This window comes from Tenrec ecaudatus, chromosome 12 (genome assembly GCF_050624435.1).
Source record: "Tenrec ecaudatus isolate mTenEca1 chromosome 12, mTenEca1.hap1, whole genome shotgun sequence".
In the NCBI taxonomy this organism is placed as follows: Eukaryota; Metazoa; Chordata; class Mammalia; order Afrosoricida; family Tenrecidae; genus Tenrec; species Tenrec ecaudatus.
This window is the reverse complement of record NC_134541.1, coordinates 66,896,916-66,913,120: the sequence shown is the minus strand read 5'-3', so window position 1 is coordinate 66,913,120 and position 16,205 is coordinate 66,896,916. Positions and strand designations below refer to the sequence as shown.

At 49.6% G+C, this 16,205-nt stretch overlaps 1 protein-coding gene across 1 annotated transcript in view; it reads right to left on the bottom strand.

Annotated features, from left to right (window-relative positions):
* KIRREL3 (kirre like nephrin family adhesion molecule 3) overlaps positions 1–16,205 on the bottom strand; it is a 173,044-nt gene that overhangs the window by 105,622 nt on the left and 51,217 nt on the right. Inside the window, exon 4 of the mRNA XM_075527996.1 lies at positions 14,974–15,123. Within this exon, the coding sequence (XP_075384111.1) occupies positions 14,974–15,123 (150 nt within the window). The remainder of the gene's footprint in view (positions 1–14,973; positions 15,124–16,205) is intronic.

The window sequence follows — 16,205 nt, the reverse complement described above, 5'->3', positions numbered from 1 at the left end:
TCAGCAGAATAACCAGCCTGAGATGGCTCCAGCTCCTGAGCTTGTTGTAGTTATGTCTGCTGCAGAGAACGCCCGGCTGAGAGGTTTCATCCTGGGCCTTGCATAGCACCATTGCATCTTCTACTACTGCCGCTCTGACCCGGGCCCAGGGCAGGGAGGCTTCCAGAGGCCCCTCCTGCTCTCCCTGGGCTGCTCCTGGGCTGCGCTCTCGGAGTCAGCCTAGGGTCGTCTGTTGTCTCTAAACTCCTTTCTAAAACTGCACTTCTCCCGTGCCCCACCGGCTGCGAAGGAAGGCTTCCCTTTTCCGTCCTCATTTCATGCTGGAACGGAGATCCCTTGACAGTTTTAAATCCATAATTTGCCATGAAACCCTTGGCTGGCACCCAGGCCAAGGTTGGAGCGGAGCAGTAGCGAGCTATTCTTAGCCCAGAGAGGTCTCCATGGCCAGCAGCAGCCTCTTGGGATTCACTCCAGGGCTGATGGCCAGGGGTCCTGGCTCAGACTCCCACGAGGCTGGACCCAGGAAAGGGCCAATGCACTCATGGGAGGGGCTGACTGACCCACACCTCCCTCCCCGGTGCTCTGGCGCTTCCCCTGCTTCATTTGTCATTCCTGGGATCGGTGGAGAAGCGAGCCCCTCAGTGGGTAATAACACGCTTCAAGGACTCCATTCTTTCCAGGCCTGACAAGGGGCGCCAGTCAATATTTTTGTCGAGTTATAAAGAATTTGTCTTTTCCCATCAGTGACCGATTCCCTTGACTGGGTGTCCGTGTGCGGTTCCACCATCCCCCAGGTCACACACTGCAGCCACTGGTGATCGTGCTGTGCTCTGAACCATGCGTGTGGATGCACACGTGTGCACAAGGACATTTGTCCTGGAGGCTCAGGTGTCCACATGTGGATGAAGACGATGGAGTTAGAAGCAGGAGACCTTGTAACCTTGTAATCCCTAACCAGCAACCCCTTGGGTTTCATGACTGAGGACCCCAGTTGGACCCCGGAGCAGATGCAGGCTCTTGACTAGGCTGTTTCATGTTTGCAGGGATGTTGGGCACCATGTCTAGGCCAGAGGAACCCGTCCTGTGCTTGGTGGGGTGGGTGCAGGAATCCTCCGGGGAGTTGCATCCTGAAGGTCACAGAAAAGGGTCTTGGACTTCGTGGCAGCCCCGGCACTGTTGGTGTTGCTGAATTGTAGGCACCAGGGACCGAGCACCTGACTGTGGTCTGAGCTCATGCTCTTCTTTGCTGAATGATTGAGCTTGGTGGCTTCCAGGGTCACACTTGGTTAAAGCCTCTGAAGGACATATTGTCCTTGCTCTCAGGAGCCTGAGAAGAGGGATACAGGGACCAATGGCCCACATGCCCAACCCCCAGCCTGGGATCAAATGAGGGAGAGACATGGCCAAAATGCGGAGTGGATTTTCACTTCATCTTTCCAAGCCCTGGCTACACGAGGGCGAAAGCAGGCAAAGTGTCATTATCCGTGCTTCCTAGCCACTGGAAGAATGCACGTCTCTAGGCACCCACGCCCTGCTAGGGCCTGGAGCATTTCCACTGCTCTGGGTAAGGTTCTGACACCTGTCAGTGCTGCCCAGGGCTGTCCATGGAGGGTAGAAGTCATTCAGCAATGGGAGGTGGGGTGGGGGTTAGAGAGCAGTTTGGGTTTTTGGAAGGTTACTCAGTGAGCCCCTGTCCCCCCAAAGCCATGCTTGCTTTATAACCACTGGAGCAGGTGGGCACAGACTGGGGGGGAACATTCCACTGGCCAAAGAGAGGAGGAGGGAGACTCTTGTTGCCTGGGTGACACCACGGGTGGCCCTGGGCCACCAAGAAGGGGTAGTCTAGCAGGCAGAGAGTAAGGAAGTGCTGGTGTCATGGGAGGGTGAGAGGCACAGGAACTCAGGCACCTTCTCCCAGATGCTCGTCAGGAGATACACATGACGTTGGCTCATTTCTCCCATCTCTGACTTGCATTGCTGCGTAGATTTGGGGATGGTTGCAAGGTAATGACTGTGGCAGAAAACAGGCTCCAATGAGATACTGCACCTAAGACTAGGTCAGGGTCCAGGCAAACCACGTTGAATCAGAAGATGAGAAATCAATTCTGCTTGTCTTTCTGGGTGTGAGCAAGGGGGCTAGGCCTGCAGCTGTTGTGCCTCCCTGCCTGTGGCCGAAAGAAATACTTCTCTAGGGTGTGGACCTGACTTCCCCAGGTGGGAGGAGGTGCTTGCTAGTTAGTACCTGTTACTATGATAGCAGCCATGATGACCACAGCAGCTGACACTTACAGCCCTCTCCCTGCACCAGGGGCTGCTTGGAGAAGTGCATTGCACACCATATTTCATGACATCCTCTCTACAACCCCAAGGTGCGCCTGACCCAAGCCTCATGTGCGTGTGGGAGCTGGACACTGAAGAAGGAAGATGGAAGAAGAATCAGTGCATTTGAATTGTGGGGCTGGAGAAGGCTATTGAAAGGACCAGGGAGTGCGGAAAGGACAAGCAGTCTGTCTCAGAAGAAGTAACATCAGGGTGCTCCGTAGAGGCAGGAGAGCGAGACTTCATCTCACAGACTTTGGCCACGTTGTCAGGAGAGCCCAGTCCCTGGAGAAGGGCAGCATGCTTGGCAGTGAAAAAGAGGAAGGCTTTCATGACGATGAACCAACATGGTGCCTACAACAATTGACTCAAGCCCAGGGACAGTGGGGGGTATGGCACAGGGCAGGGACACATTTCATCAAGTTGTGCCTAGGGTCACTGTGGTTTGGAACCCACTGGATAGCATCTCACGACAACACAGCCCTCTCAGAGGTGACTGGTTCACTGGTAGAAGTCTCACTGTCTGCATCCCTTGGGTTGATTCCCACCCAAGGCACCTCCTGCTTGTCAGAGGGGACGTAGAAGTTGCTAACATGCTGAACCAGTTTAAGCAGAGCTGAAACTAAGGCAGAGTAAGAAGAAAGGCCTGCCTTGTGACCATCTTTTGAAAGTGAGCCAACGAATTTGCTCAGTCTCATGATAGTCTGATCCATAACCTATCATGGGGATGTCGAAGGACTGGGCAGCACTTGGCTCCGTCACGTGTGGTGTCGCCCTGAGTCCAGGGCTAACTCAACAGTAGCTGTCCAAACAGTCATACTAGAAAGGTAGGTATGATTATTTCCCCAGTTTTACATGAGGAAACTGAGGGGTAAAGTTGCTTAAAACTTGCTCACAGTACTTCCAAGTACAGAAGTATAATTTTCAGAATCTGGGCTCTTAACTATGAAGTTATATCACCTCTCTAAACAACAAAACAAAAGCTGGCCAGGTCTGGGGCTTACTATAGTCAAGGAATTTGTGTGTGTGTGTGTGTGTGTGTGTGTGTGTGTGTGTGTGGTGAGGTTGCCTGTCAGCTCTCTGTGATAGCTAGTGCTATGTGTCAACTTGGCACGGTTATGACTCACCCTGGCGGACACTAGACTAGGTACTAACTCAGCATACAACATGCTGTAATGACCTTCCTTGACGGAGACAGATGAGGCTTTCTACTCCTATAAAGAGTTACTGTCTTTGAACCCCTAGGAGACAGTTCTACTTTGTCCTGTAGGGTCACTCAGAGTTAGAATCAACTCCTGGGCAGTGAGTTGGAGCTGAGTTGAACCTTCCATGATGACAATCTGATGTGATCAGTGAATCAGTTGAAAAGGGAGTTTTCTTAGGGGTGTGGTCTGTCTCCAGTATAGAAATGGACATAAATGCTTTCTCACTTGACCCTGTGTTCTTCTTGTAATCTGACCTTTGGTTCTTGGGAGGTAAGCCTGCAGGCTTCTTTAGCTTACCACCTCACCCGCACATTTCGCATTCTCTAGACACTGCCACTCTGTGAGCTAGAGGAAGCTTCAACTTAGCAGCCCCCACAATTGGATGGGCTATATATGCTTAAAGTAAATCTCACTATTATTTACATATATTTTTGCTCTTCTAGAGAACTTAGATTAAGACGCTCACCCTGTACCCTTCAGAATAGCCAAGCACACATTGAAATACCTAGGGATATACCTGACTAAAAGAACAAAAGATTTATATGAGGAAAACTACAGACCACTATTATAAGAAACCAAGAGTGACCTCAACAAATTGAAGATTATCCCATGGATTGGAAGACACAATATAGTAAAGATGTCAGTTCTGCCAAAGGCACTATGTAAGTTTAATGCAATCCCGATATAATTAACCTCATCTTTCTTCAAAGAAATGGAAAAACTGATAACCAACTTCATATGGAGAGGGAAGAAGCCCAGAATTAGCAGAGAACTCCTCAAGAAGACGGACACAGTGGGAGGGCTTGCTTTACCTGATTGTAGCACATACTATGCAGCCACAGTTGTCAAAACCACATGGTATTGGTACAATGACAGATACTCAGACCAATGGAAAAGAACTGAAAACCCAGAAATGAAACCATCAGCATATAGACAACTGATCTTTGATAAGGGCCCCCAAAATATCAAATGGGAAGCAGATGCCCTCTTCAAAAAGTGGTGCTGGAAAAAATGGATATCTACCTGTGGAAAAACGAAGTAAGACCTTTATCTCCTTCCATGCACAAGGATAAACTCAAGGTGGATCACAGACCTCAAGGTAAAACCCCAAATTATTAGGGCTATCAATGAAGGAATTGGGGTCAACCTGAGAACTTTGGGGCAGGAATACATAGGCTATCAGAAATAGGGAAGGACACAATACAGAGGAGTCACAAAGTGATAAGTGGGATATACTGAAGATAAAACACCTGTGTACATTGAAAGAATTCACCAAGAGAGTAATGAGAGCCCACGGACTGGGAAAACTTCTTTAGCAATGACACATCAGACAAAGGCCTTATCACTACATTACTCTGCTAGCTTCCAAAAACAAAACAAAACAAAAAAAGTAAACTAATTACCAACTGAGGAGTTGGCCAAAAGACCTGAACAGAAGTTGCACAAAGGCAGAAATCCGAATGGCCAATAAACATATGAGAAAATGTTCTCAATCATTAGTCATAAGAGAAATGCAAATTAAAACAACAATGAGATATGACCTAACACCCTCAAAGGTAGCCCAATTAAAAAATCAGAAAATAACAAGTGTTGGAAGGGCTGAGGGGAGATACGAACTCTTCTCCACTGCTGGTGGATCTGTAGGTATGTACAACCACTATGGAAATAGATTTGGCGATATCTAAAACAGATGGAAATTGAGTTACCATATGACCCAGCAATCTCCCTACTGGGCATATACCCAGAAGAGGTAAGAAATAAACCATGGCCAGACATCTATGCTCCAATGTTCATCGCGGCACAGTTCACAATCGCAAGGAAATGGAAACCTGAATTTCCATCAACTGACAAATGGATTAAAAAACTGTGGTACATACATACAATGGAGTATTACACATTCCTAAAAAGCAGTGATGAACACATGAAGCACATCTCTGCATGGGAAGAACTGGAGGAAATTATGCTACATGAAGTTAGCCAAGCACAAAAAGACAAGTACAACATGAGTCTGCTGAAGTAAGCTTAAAAATGTAAAAGGGGCATAAGGAAAAACCTACTGTATACAAATATTCCTGGGGTGAGGTAGAGGTAGTATGGCAGGGGCCAGACCAAATCCAGGGATACATATGGTAGCCAATTAAAAACAAGGGGGGGGGGAAGGAAAAAAAAAGAAATGGGTAGAGAGGGAACAGGGCACTAACCCACCCAAAGGGAGGGTATTGTTTATATCTCCACAGGGAAAGAGGGACCAGACTTCAATCCAGTGCTCCAAGATGTGAATGCAACACACCAGCATGAAGCTGGGAACCAGTAGAGAGGTCAGAGAGGCTGACCTCAATCCCAACTACTTGGACAGTCCCCACTCCCCCCAGAAAAATTTACTTCATAGGACAGCATTGAATCTGCAGCTCAGGGAGATGAACATGTTTGATTAGAGCACACAGGAGCAAATGAAGGGTGAGGAAAAGAGAGTGGAGCACATCCTGGCCCACCAAGCCTTGAGGATGATATCCCTGCTCAGAGCAGCCAATGCACAGAGAGGATCATATGACTGGACCCACTATGAGACATGACATCCCTTACCCATAGCCCTACAGGGGACAACACTGGAGACATAGTGTGGGAATTATGGCCAATCTGACCCCACCACATCAAGGCAAAACACTAAGGGTGTGCAATAGAACAGCAAAGGTAGTAGAGCGAGGAAGTCCCGAGGGAGTACCCAAAATAGACTTTGGGGCCAGGGCATGGCACCCCATCAGACTTGACCCGGAAAACACTTCTAAAGGTCAACAAACAGACCTTGAACTATTTACAGGCTTCTCTCTCTCTCTCTTTTTGTCATTGGTTTTTGGCTATTGTTGTTTTCGTTCCTTCTGTTGCTCTGTTTTGCTCTATCTTGTTTTCAAGGGTGTTATTATCTCTGCAGGTCGATCTAGATAGATATGCGGGATAAACAATCTGGAGGAGAAAACAAGGGGACAGATGGTTTGGGGGTGGGGGACATGGGAGAGGGGGAGGTGGGGGAAAGGAAGTGGTGTTAACAAACCCAGAGACAAAGGAACAACAAGGGATCCAAAATCAGTGGCTAGGAGGGTGTAGGAGGCCTGGTGGAGCTTGATCAAGGGCAATGTAACCGAGAGGAATTACTGAAACCCAAATGAAGGCTGAGCATGATGGTGGGATAAGAGGAAACTAAAAGGAAATAGAGGAAAGAACTAGGAGGCAAAGGGCATTTATAGAGGTCTAAATACAGGCATGTACATATGTAAAAATAGTTATACATGATGATGGGGAAATAGATGTATGTACATATATTTATAGGTTTAGTACTAAGGCAGCAGATGGACACTGGGCCCACACTCACGTACTCCCTCAATGCAAGAATACTTTGTTCCATTAAACTGGCATTTCATGATGCTTACCTTCCCAACAGTATTGCTGAAGACAAAAGTAGGTGCATAAGCAAATGTGGTGAAGAAAGCTGATGGTGTTTGGCTATCAAAGATATAGCATCTGGGGCCTTGAAGGCTTGAAGGTAAACAAGGGGCCATCTAGTTCAGAAGCAACAAAGCCCACATGGAAGAAGCACACCAGCCTGTGTGATCATGAGGTGTCAAAGGGACCAGGTATTAGGCATCCAAGAACAAAAAATCATATTGTGAAAGAGGGGGACTGTGAAGTAGGGACCCAAAGCCCATCTGTAGGCAACTGGACATCCCCTTACAGACGGGTCGTGGGGAGGAGAGGATCCAGTCAGGATGTAGTGTAGCAACGATGAAACATACAACTTTCCTCTAGTTCTTTAATGCTTCTCCCCTCCCCCCACTATCACGATCCCAATTCTACCTTCCCAATCCAGCAATGCCAGAGGATGTACACTGGTACAGATAGGAACTGGAAACAGGGAATCCAGGACAGATGAGCCCCTCAGGACTAGTGGTGAGAGTCGCGATACTGGGAGGGTGGGGTAGAAAGGGGGAACCGATTACAAGGATCTACATATAATCTCCTCCCAGGGGGACAGACAACAGAAGAGTGGGTAAAGGGAGACGTCAGACAGTGTAAGACATGACAAAATAATAATAATGTATAAATTATCAAGGGTTCATGGAATGGGAGGGAGGGGAAAAATTGGGAGCTGATACCAAGGGCTCAAGTAGAAAGCAAATGTTGTGAGAATGAGGATGGCAACAAATGTACAAAGGTGCTTGACACAATGGATGTATGTATGGATTGTGATAAGAGTTGTATGAGCCCCCGATACAATGATTAAAAAAACCAAAAAGACACTTACCCTAGGTGGCCCCAAACCCTGCTCTTTCATTAACCAGAGCAAATGCTTAGAACCTGATATGTGTACAACTCTGTACTGGGTACGAGGGATACAAAGGTGGGTATGCACAGCTGTGCCGTGACAACGCCAGGGTAGGCAACAGACAGGTAAACCCTCCTGTCAAAAGGTTGGGTGTGTGTGACAGGGGCACACAGCGAAGCAAAGGCAGCACAGATGAGATCATTAGACCACCTGGGGCGCAGGGAGGCTCTCTGGAGGTGGTGATGTGTAGCGTCAACTTGACGGGTGAGCCAGAGGGAGAATTGTTTTAGGTGTCAGAACTCTGGTGCTCTGTTGCATTTCTGTCTTCTCGCTGTACGATCTCAGATATTCGCTAGTCTTCTCTAGACTCCATTGTACTCAGAAGATTATGAATTGGGGTTAGGGAATGCTGCCAATGCTCTTCCTGCATGGTACTCAATGGCTAACAGAACATTTTAAAGTTCAAATACACCCAGAAGAACCGTATCATAAAGGCTTGGCCATCTACCTCTGATACCAGACATTGGAAACTGTAGGGAGAATGGTTCTACTCTGACTCCCACCAGGTCATCATAAGTCGGGGTTGACAGTATCAGTGGCCTGGTTGGCTGGTCCTGTAGGCTCAGGAGACCTGTACCCTATCATTCCTGCTGTAGAATTGTGGCCAAGGGAGGATGTGTGTTTTTGATGAGGCAACCCAGTTAAGGAAACATTTGGTTCTTTCTTGTTGTCCCTCTCAGTTTTGGGGGCTTGACATCATTTGAAGAGAGACCTTTTGGATTTCAGTTGACTCAGTCTCCATCATTAAACAATTCATGCCAATTTAGGAAGTCCTATTGCTAGTAGGAGTCACAACACAGCAGCACAGTGAACATTAGAATGGGCCAGGAAGAAAAGGGACATGGGGAGGGAGGCTGGGAAAATACCCTTTTGATAATTAACCTTACATCCAACATCCTCCTGCCTGCTTCTGATCCCCCTTAACCTGCTCCTCCCCACCCCTTCAATTTAGCAGCACTTATTGCCACCTAACTTCCTACTCAATTTCCCTGTTTAATATTTATTGATGGTCTCACTCTTCTAGAACACAATCTGCATTAGAGCAGGGAGAAATTTTGTCCTTTCTTGTACTGATGATTTTCCCAACATGCTGGAGACACAAGAGATTCTCAGTAAATGTTAATTGATTGAATGCTTGACACCCATTTTCCCCGGCTCAGGGCCTTCCAACAACGTGGTTTCCAAGGCTCCAGGCAGTTAGTTAGATCAAATGTAAGGCCACACTTACAGCCTGGGCCCTGCAACAATTTAGGTATCGTTAAGGCAGGAAGGGAAAGGAGTAATCTGCTTGCACGTACACATGAATGTGTGCTCGTGTGTGGACAGTTTGGGAGTATATGACACTGTATTCCATATGGAAGATATGTGTGTGTTTTAGTTTGATCCTCACAGAAAACCTATGATTGATATTTTTATTACCCCTACTTCATAGATAAAGAACCAGAAAAATTGTTTTTTAAGGAACAAATATTATTGAGCATCTACTCTGTGATACCACTACCCATCTGTTAGTTTCCTATATGGTGATGGCCTGTCTATTGGGTTGACTCTGGAAGAAGCTATGTCACCAGTATTTCAAATACTAGCAGGGTCTTCCGATTTCAGCAGGAAGAAAGGTCTGGCAATCAACTTCCAAAAATTAGCCAATGAAAACATTATGGATCACTTGAAAGTAAACAAGCGGCCATCTAGCTCAGAAGCAACAAAACCCACATGGAAGAAGCACACCAGCCTGTGCAATCACGAGGTGTCGAAGGGATCAGGTATAAGGCATCATCAAAACAGATCACAATGATTGACTTATAACCTACTCCGAAGGGGATGGGCAACAGAAAAGTGAATGAAGGGAGATAGCGGTCAGTGTGAGACAGGAAAAAAATAATTTATAAATTATCAAGTGTTAATGAGGGAGGGATGTGGGGGGGAATGAAGAGCTGATACCAAGGGCTCAAGTCAAAAGAAAATGTTTGAGAATGATGATGGCGGCATATGTACAAATGTGCTTGACACAATACATGGAGGTATGGGTTGCGGTAAGTGATGCAGGAGATCCCAATAAAATGATGAAAAACAACAACAGGAACGTCTACGACTATTGTAGAAATCAATCTTGCCATGATATCAGAAAAGAAAAGATGGCGCAGCTAGTGACAGGGAGGACCAGGACTGTGGCTTCGGGCTTTGCTTCTTTCTTCCTGGCAACCTGTTCCCTGAGCTGCTCTGGGGCTGGGGGTAGCCTGTCATGACCTGGTCTGGCCCTCAGGAACAGGCTGAGTCTCTGAGCGAATGCAGCTGGACCAGGGGGTGGGTGGGGGTGGGGGTATCTGAGTGCCCACGTCCTCCGGCATCTCAGCCCCTCCCCTGCCCATTTCCTTCTCTGGTTCCCTCCCCCAGCCTCCTGTGGCTGCAAACACTGAGCGCCAAGTTGCTCTTTGCCTGATTGCGTCTGGGCTGGAAACACAATGTTAACTCATGTGTCTATGGCTCAGGCCTGGCTGCTGAGGCCCAAGTCTGCACGCCAGGCCTGCAGCCGGGCAAGCTCCGTGAGCTGGCCCTCTGGCTTCTTGGAGCGCCACTGTGGACAGATGCCTATTTTAACGGTGCACATTTGGTGGCTAGGTAACCGCCAGTGTTTGCCCTCCTCACTTAGTGCTTTGATGGAAGACCCTGGAGGCCCCCCTCTGTTCCAGGCGAAGTGTTTGCTTTGCAATTGTGCTAGACGGCCATCTAATTCTGCTCTCACATCTTCTGAAGGTTGTAATCAGGCTCTTACTTTATTTAATTAAAAATCCATCTCAGACAAATCCAGACTAAATTAGGAAGCTCTCTCATTCCTGGAACACAGGGAAGACAGCCTCCCTCAGGGCACCGGCTGGGACATTTTCCCTGGCTGCGATAGCACAGCAAAGCAGATGGGGTCTTGGTTGGGGAGGCTGGCCGGGCCAGAGTGCAGAAGCACATGCCTCCCTGCCCTCTGCTGGAACAGCTGCCCTGCCTACCCTCTGCTGCTGTGAGCAGATCTTTCCCAGCAGCAGGTCGGTTGCTTCATGTGAGGCCTCCCTCCAGGGCAGTAGGGGTGCTCCACACAGTGGGAGGCTCAGCCGGCAGGGTTCTGCAGGGCCAGCTGAGAACCAGGACCCAAAGGGCAGAGAGGCTCATAGGAGGGTCTGGGGATAGCTCTTGCTTGCCTGGGGTTTCGTTTGCTTCTGGTGAGAGGCTTTTGATGGATGGATGACTGCTCAGGCCCCGTTTCTGGCTCTCAGGCATTGCACCGGTGATGTTGCTGCCGCTGGATCCTCCAGAACACCCCTCCTCCTTGTTGAATAGATCTCCAGATTGGAATCCCGCACCCCACAACCCCACTGGGAGCCATAGGACAGAGCAGGCCTGGAGCGGTACCCTTTAAAGGTGACCCCAAGCTGAACTGGGGCTGTGCTCTCTGTAGCCCGGCTCCTCACTAGCAGAGACCAGCCTGGCACTGCTGACCTTCAGGAACGCAGAGAGGCCGGGCAATGCGCAGGGGTTTGCAGGTGGAACATCTGGAGTGTCTTCCGAATGTTAATTAAGCTGTGGGGCTTATGGGAGTCTCTTTGCCGCTCCAACCTGCCCCTGTCTGGGAAACATTTGGAATAATTTACACTTTTAATACTGAGGATTTTATACTCTATAACTGAGATGCTAGAGAGGACAGGGGCCTGCCAATGGTTGGGCCAACTGCCTAGGGCAGTTCTGGTACAGCGTCAGGGTAAGCTTATCCCCATCTGTTTCAGGTCCTGGGTGACATCAGAGTAAGGCCCCAGGTGGTACAAGTAGTTGGACGACAGGTTGGTGGTGCGAAGTCACATGGCAGTGCGTGGAGGAGAATGGAGGCGATCTGCTTCCATGAGGAACACGCGGTGCAGCACAGGTCGGCTCAGGCACACGCGGGGGCAGGGCTTGCCCCACGTTGCTTAGGAAGTCAGAGGGGCTGAGCAGCCTGTGGCCCGGCCCCCTCAAGGGAACACACCTTGGCATCTATCTCTAAGTAGGGGTCCGAGGCCACAGAAGACAGATCCCTCTCTGGCCCGGGGCTGAACAAGCTCTGCAGGTGAAGCGTTTCCATCCGCCCTTAGCAAGGCTCTCTCTGGCATTTTGCAGTCTTTAAAAGCTGTAAGGTCAGGTTCTAAATCCTCCTCTTGCCCTGTGCTCACTGCCATTTTGGCCACCTCTCCCTTTAATAGCTCCCCGTTTTGAAAGCCGGCCAGGCAGCTCATAGGTACCCTGCCGGGTGGCTGATTGCCTTGATGCTTTCATCACGGGCCAGAGGGGGCACAGAGGCTTTGATGGCCCCCATCTCCAGAAGCCAAGCTCAGAACTGGTTAAGCGATTCCCTGGGTCCGTCTGCTGCAGCGTTTGGAATCATCTGCCCTGGTGTGCTAGGCTGTGTAGATCCGAAGATAACCTGACACCTTCTTAAATATTTCATCTTGGAGCAGCCGAGGCACCTCATCTACCAGGTGAGCAGGCAGAGCCCCAGCTGCCTCCGTGTTGTCAAATCTTCACAACAGCTGCTAAGAGACGGGCGGGGCAGAATCACACTCCCCGCTCGGCTAGCCTGTGCCAAAGTCAGGTGTGCCGGGGGGGGGGGGGGGGGCAGTGAGCATTGGGAGGAGCTGGTCTGCCTAGGCTCTGCTTCATCCCAGCTGGGGACCCTGGTGGAGGGCCCTGTGCTTCTCTGAGCCTCAGTTTCTCAGCTGGGCTAACACTGCCTGTCCCACGGAGCGGAGGCAGGAGCAGCCGAGATGAGGTGTGTGAAGGTGCTTTGGGAGTTGCGCAAAGCTCTTTGCAAATGTGAGCTATTATTACGTATTATTACGCATTAGGCTGGTCCCTGGGAGCCCGGATCCACAGCACCTGTCTGGTGGAGGGAGGAGGGGGCTGAAGTCTGGGAAGAGCCAGGCAGGTTAAGAGGTCACTGGGCTCATTCATTCTGATGTTTTCGGGCAGGTCTGCCTGAGAGGACTGGGGGCTGGGGGTCTTCTCAGGGCACTCTGGCTCCTGGGGACACAAGGTAAAGGCAGGCCCAGAGGAAGGTGCTCCATCTCGGGATCAGGCCGTGGGATGCGTCTTCTTAGGAGTGACTTAGGACAGCCCTTGTGGCAGTTGGATGATCTTACGAAAACCTGACTGTTTATGAACGTGCAGGAGTGGGGTCCCACCTCTCAGTGAGGTCCCAGCCTGATGATGCCTCTCTGGGGGTGTGGCCTTTCATAAGGGAGGAAACAGGAACCTCCCCTTCGCTGCTCTGCCCTTCCCTTCTTGTCTGCTGGGCCTCTGCCTGCGGGGCTGGCCCCAGGTGATCGTCAGCACCCTGCCTGTTGCCACGCCCTTGGACCCACGGGACTGTGCACATAATCTGCACCAGCTCTCAGGGTCGGCAGCCTGCAGCTACATGAGTCTGAACAGGGCCCTGGCTTGCATCGGACTTGTGGACTTGAGTTGGACTGGGCTGTGAAGCCTTCTTTTCATTTTTATTTAAAAAATCATTTTATTCAGGGCTTGTACAACTCTTATCATAATCCATCCATCCATCCACTGTGTCATGCACATTTGTACATTTGTTGCCATCATCATTCTCAAAACATTTGCTTTCTACTTGAGCCCTTGGTATCATCTCCTCATTTTCCCCCTCCCTCCCCACCCCCTTCCTCATTAACCCTTGATAATTTATAAATTATTATTATTTTGTCATGTTTTACACTGTCCGACGCCTCCCTTTACCCACTTTTCTGTTGTCCATCCCACAGGGAGAGGGTTATATGTAGATCAATGTGATCGGTTCCCCGTTTCTCCCTCACCTTCCCCTTCCCCTCCTGGTATTGCTACTCTCATTATTGGTCTTGAGGGGCTTATCTGTCCTGGATTCCCTGTGTTCCCAGCTCTTATCTGTAGCAGTGTGCATCCTCTGGTCTAGGCAGATTTGTAAGGTAGAACTGGGATCATGATAGTGGGGGGGGTGGAGGAAACATTAAAGAACTAGAGCAGCAGTTCTCAACCTGAAGGTCTGGACCCCTTTGGGGGGTTGAACGACTCTTTCACAGGGGTCGCCCGATTCATACCAGTAGCAAAATTATAGTTATGCAGTAGCAAACAGTTTTATGGTGGGGAGGTCCACCACAACCTGAGGAACTGTATTAAAGGGTTGTGGCATTAGGAAGGTTGAGAACCACTGAACTAGAGGAAAGCTGTATGTTTCATTGGTGCTGTACTGCATACTGATTGGCTCATCTCCCCGCAACCCTTCTGTAAGGGGATCTCCAGTTGCCTGCAGATGGGCTTTGGGTCTCCACTCCACACTTCCCTTCATTCACAGTGTTATGATTTTTTTGTCCTTTGATGCCTGATACCTGATCCTATCGACACCTCATGATCACACAGCTTGGGTGTGAAGCCTTCTTTTCATATAAATTACTTGTTGATATAAAGCTCTGTCTTATACATATATGAGGGTCACTGGATTCGTTTCTCTCGTCAACCCAGCCAAACACAGCCCGATTCTCCCTTTGAGAACAGTGAAGCCTGGGGAGAGAACCAGGGTGACTTGGGCACCTACGGGTGCTGAAGTCATAGGGAGAATCAAGCTTGAGGCTGATTTTAATGGGGCCGTGGGTAGACAGGATAGTGGGGAGGTCAGTGAAGAGTGAAAAGACCACGAGTGCCCCCCACAGGCTGCTCCATTGACCTCTGTGCCTCCTTGGCCACACGGGCCTGCCGTGGACCAGCCACACACAACATGCTCTCTGATGGCAGCCAGCTGCTTTCAGACGACCTAGTTTGGAGATGCCTAAGTTGAGGTGAAGTCCGGCAAGCTGGACAGGTCACAGGTCAGTCAGACATGGGGGTTCTGATTTCCTAATGCAGGGACCTTCACTTTTCCTCATTCGCTGGGGAGAGGAGGGTGGGGGTGAGACGGAAGAGCAGTGGCTTACGCTCTGTGGCTGGAAGGCACCTTGTGGGGTGGTGCCATTGAGACTGCCCATAGGCTCCCGGCCACCCTGTGTTCCCCTTCCTCTGCCCACGTGCAGTTCTTACCGAGGACAGTGAGCCGTGCGGGGCGGGAGCGGATGGCTGCCTGGATGGCCTGGCATTCGTACACCGCATCATCTTGCAGTTCGGCCCGCAGAATCTTCAGGTGATGTTCCCCTGACAGGTGGTTCCCTACCACCAGATACTGTGGGTAACCTGTGTGGAGAGCAGATTTGTCACGGGTGAAGGAGACATTCACAGTCAATGGACACAACAGTGGGATGGAGACCTGGCCATGGGCTTGGTTTCAAGGTTGCATGAACCCACCATTTTTCAGGGCATTGATCTCAAGATCGGAAGAACAAAAGCAAGCACTTCCTAGAGTGGAGAAAGAGAGAGAGACAGAGAGAGAGAGAGAGAGAGAGAGAGAGAGAGAGAGAGAGAGAGGCGGGAAGTCAGTATACGTCATGCACAGTCAGTACCTGTCTAGTCCTGTCATGCTCAACACACTTTAGCAGAGCTCCCAGACTAACGTGGTCTAAGAAGAAAGCCGTGGCAATCTACACCTGAAAATCAGCCGCGGAGAGTCCTATGGGTCACCCCGAAGGAATACACACCGACCATGGGGATGGAGCAGGATCAGGCAGATGCCATGCCCTTGTGCGTTGGGTCACCATAGGTGAGGCTGACTTGACAGGCGCTAACAGCCACACCAACATTAAGGAGAAAAGTAAAGATAAGAGATTGAATTGCTAAGCATGAGCCCTCCCAGCTGGGTCATCACTCTGCAAAGTGGAAAGCGTGACCCTGGGTTTGCCAAGTAGATGTGCTTTTTGATAAGGAGACAGAGTGAGAGCAAGAGCGAGAGAGCAGAGTGAGGGAAAGAGAAAGGGGAAGAGACAAACAGTTGGAAAGGCTCACGAGTGACTGTGGGGAAAGTTGTGTTCAGGATAGATAGGACATAGAAATGTAGGTCCCCCCTCCCAGTGTCCAGGTCCCCCTGGTCACTCTGACCCAGAAGCAACCCCTTTTCTAGACATGTCAACTTCCCACCTCTAATCCCCAGAGCCTGATTAAGTACTTAGGCGGTGCTCAGGACACGTAGGAATTTGGGGCCATGAATAATAGATAAATAAAAGCTTGAAGATGCTAAATCATTAATCAGCATGTTTGCTGCTGTGTAGGGCGAATATACATGTCCACAGAAGTTGTGGCTGGCCGGGCTTTTTCCTTGATCTTATGCCAAACCTCCTTATGCTCTCCCAGCGGGGTCTGCTTTCCTTCATCCCTTCACCTGA